This window comes from Cynara cardunculus, assembly GCF_001531365.2.
Source record: "Cynara cardunculus var. scolymus isolate 2C chromosome LG 12, CcrdV1, whole genome shotgun sequence".
In the NCBI taxonomy this organism is placed as follows: Eukaryota; Viridiplantae; Streptophyta; class Magnoliopsida; order Asterales; family Asteraceae; genus Cynara; species Cynara cardunculus.
This window is the reverse complement of record NC_037539.1, coordinates 5396280-5399788: the sequence shown is the minus strand read 5'-3', so window position 1 is coordinate 5399788 and position 3509 is coordinate 5396280. Positions and strand designations below refer to the sequence as shown.

General features: G+C 37.6%; 1 protein-coding gene across 1 annotated transcript; it reads right to left on the bottom strand.

Moving 5' to 3' along the window:
- Positions 1-807: 807 nt before the first annotated feature.
- LOC112523424 (shikimate O-hydroxycinnamoyltransferase-like) lies at positions 808-2633 on the bottom strand. The gene is made up of 3 exons (XM_025133021.1): positions 2217-2633; positions 1449-2006; positions 808-1365 (listed from the first exon to the last, which is right to left on the bottom strand). Exons 1-3 carry the CDS (start codon positions 2631-2633, stop codon positions 958-960), a joined length of 1383 nt encoding a protein of 460 aa, XP_024988789.1. The 3' UTR covers positions 808-957.
- Positions 2634-3509: the final 876 nt, after the last annotated feature.

The following is a 3509-nucleotide window of genomic DNA, read 5'->3' as shown; positions in this document are numbered from 1 at the left end:
TTTCAAGTCTACTTTAATAAAAATTATCATCGATTGATATTTCACGTAACTAGGCCATAGTCTAGAACAAATCCATGTTTAGTTCATTGCCTCCTCGTGATCAACCCGTACGCTATGCATCCATAGCGGTTACAAATTTAAAACACATCAATACCCCTTTCACACCAAAACTTTTATGCACCAAAAACATCAATCTAAAAATATTATGCATGCATATTTTATAATCCACACTTTGATAACTACAAGCAGTAATAACAGATTGAGCATGCTTGTAAATTAATTGATAAACAATTCATACAAGAATTGGGTTATTACACTGGGTCGTGCTTCATTTCCATGCCTAACTCTTAACTCTAGCTAGTAAGGCCGTCCCTTGACATGTTAAATGTGAGATTTTGAACAAGGCCTCCTATATTTTGAGGCCCAAATTTACATGTGTTGAGGGTCTTTTTATTGACCTGTAAAAGTATAGCCAAAATTATTTATGTTCAAACCATTAATCCTTTGGTTTTAGGTTCAAATCATTAATGGTTCATGTTTAGTTTCAGATTGTTAATCGTTTTAGGTTTAATCCATTTTTGTTCTTAACATATATTCTCTATTATCTCATTTATGCAATGTAATCAAAAGTTTTGGATGTAACAGGGTCTCCAAAAAGATTGGAACGTCCCTGCTAGCTAGCAGCTGTGTAGGTCTGTGTCCGGCTAAATAAGAACATGCGTGTTATGATGAGAACGGGTAGTACGGAGATAAGGTTGAGTCTAACATACAAAATTTAAGCATTTCATTTATGTAAGGGATCGAAATATTCAAACACATACTTTCATAATAATTCGAATAAATACAAACCAACGACCAAAACCAACACCACAACAACAAATATAAATTAACCAAACAGTAAGTAAATACCTTTTACAAATTAAAACATCTTAATACAAAAGAATTAGATAAAAGGTGTTAAATCTTGAGGTAATCAGCATCCAAGGGTTTGAACACGTCGCTAGCATGTGCCTCCATAAACTTCATGTGTTTCAATGGCAAATGCAAGTAGACTACCCAATCTTCATTGTTGGTCGGACTGCCCATTGTCATCACGAAACAGTCCTTCCTTTCAGATGGGACATGGCATGATCCAAACAACAATTTACCCCACCCGAAATCCATCTCATCCATGGTGTGGAATCTCTGTCCGGATGACACCATCACTGACATATCCTTGCTCGCAAATGCCTTTGCAATTAGCGGTTGTGGCCCTTGTTCTTCCACCCAATCTATAAGGTCCAAGAAATGATCTTTTCCGGTGGCAGTCTGCAAGAACTCATGAACATCCGTAGCTACGTTGCTCAATGACATCTCATTCAACTCCTGAATTGTCAAAAAAGTGAATTAGGTCTACCATAATCGATCTGTCCCTACTTTTGGATTTAAGGTTTGATTAGATTTATCACCTGTGACTTTTTCGTCCCGTAGGGGATGGATAAAACGTTGCCAAAGTGCAAATCCATTAGTTTTTCTTTCTGTTCTCCATCTCCCTCGCTCAACCTTCTCCTTCCATCTACTGCAACAGCCACATTACATACCTCGTTGTGATTTCCTGCGTCTTCCATGCTCAGTGCAAGATTTTTCCACAAGTAGGAGGTGAAAGCCACTAGCTTCGACCTCCTACGCCCGCTTTCACTTGCCAACGACTGTAGCCTTTTAAGTTGCTCACCCTTAATGTAGTATATGCGATTAACGGCTATATTATCTCCGTGGTCGTGATTTTGGTCATCGTCGGGATGGGATTGTGGTGAATACACAGCAAACACATCATCAATTGATGACGAATAAATGGGTGGGGACCTTGGATTCATGTGGGACCTCGTAAAGGAGGGAATCATAGATGGGGCTTCAGATCGAGCCATGTCTGCCCATGAGGAGATAAACATGTTAGCTGAATACCCGTCCACTATCCGATGATCAAACTTGATCGCTATCACCATGCCTCCACATTTTAATTCCGTAACCTGTATGTTTTTTGTAGGCAACACTATCAAAATCAATTGATTCTTCCTTCAAAATATCATGTTTTAGAAGGCAGTTGGAAATTAACAAAGATAAGTAGATAACACATCACGATTATTGAATTTGATCCTTAAATCAATGCATGCATGGTTAACAACATAACATGAACTAATTTAACATATGGGGATGGGTTGAAATCAGTGATTAATTACCTGGATAGCACACACCCCACGTTGCTTCTCGGGCATTAGTTTACCCTCAATGCTATCATCTGGATTGTAGAAATTGAGTTCCTTAAGCTCTACGTCAGCAAAAGCTAGGATGAAATCGACTCCTTGGTTGTTGCAGTGAATTTGATTCTTGCCGGCAGCTCCGTTCCATGCAATATCACCGGAGACTGGGGGGTAGAGTGCGAGAGCTTGAGATAAGGAAGCTTTGAGGGTGTTTAGCATGGTGGGGAAACTCCCATGAGAGGGTTTGTTGTAGCAGAAGAAAGAGCTAACATTAAAAGGTGGGACAAGCAGGTCTAGGTTTGTAAAGGATAACCAGTGGTCAGTCCATGGTTCTTCTGCACTCACCACCACCTTGTCAACCACCTTCACTGAGAAACTCTTTCCCATAATACCCATATATGCTAGAGGAGGATAGAGAGAGAGAGAGAGAGATAGAGAGAGAGAGAGAAAGTAGTGCTGTATGTGACATTAGCATACAAAGTCTATATATAGAAGTAGATTGGTGCCGCATATGATCAAGTTAGTGGTAGGAATGTTATGTTTAGGTCTTTCATCAACAACGAACTAATTTTATTAAAATATATGTTTAAATCTTGTAAACAACTGTTATATGATTCCTTTCTAGGTTGCCAAACGGAATCTCATATTTAATTCCATATTTTTATTTTCCAACTCATATTAAGTGATTTAAGTCTTATATGATATATACATACATATATATTTATACATACATATATATATACACACCTGGAATCTTGTGAGTAAAACTTTTTTTTGAGACACGATTTTTACACTTGAAATTTCACAACAAAACACTGTGAAGGTAACCTTCACAATATTTTTGCTGTAAAGATTCGACTTTTTGTACTTTCACAACATTTTGGTGTGAAGTTAATTTCAAGTGTAAAAATCTTGTCTCACGTGTCTCACAAAAATAGTTTTGTCTCACGTGAATCCAATATATATATATATATAGGGGTCTATTCAAGGGAGAATTGAGTTGTTTGTGGTAACTGTAAGAACCAATATTAACCACAAATCAATAGATAAATTAAGAAATTTATAAATTTGGTAATTTTAAATTAAAATCTTAGTGCAAGGATATTTTTGGTATTTTAAAACTCTCCTCTCTCCTCTCTCCTCTCTTCTCTCTCCGGCCACCGTTCTCCGGCCTCCGGCCACCGTCCTCCGGTGATACCACTATGATACCACTGTGATACCTAAAAATATTGACTATGTTAAACAAAAGATACATTGTGATACCTAATCATA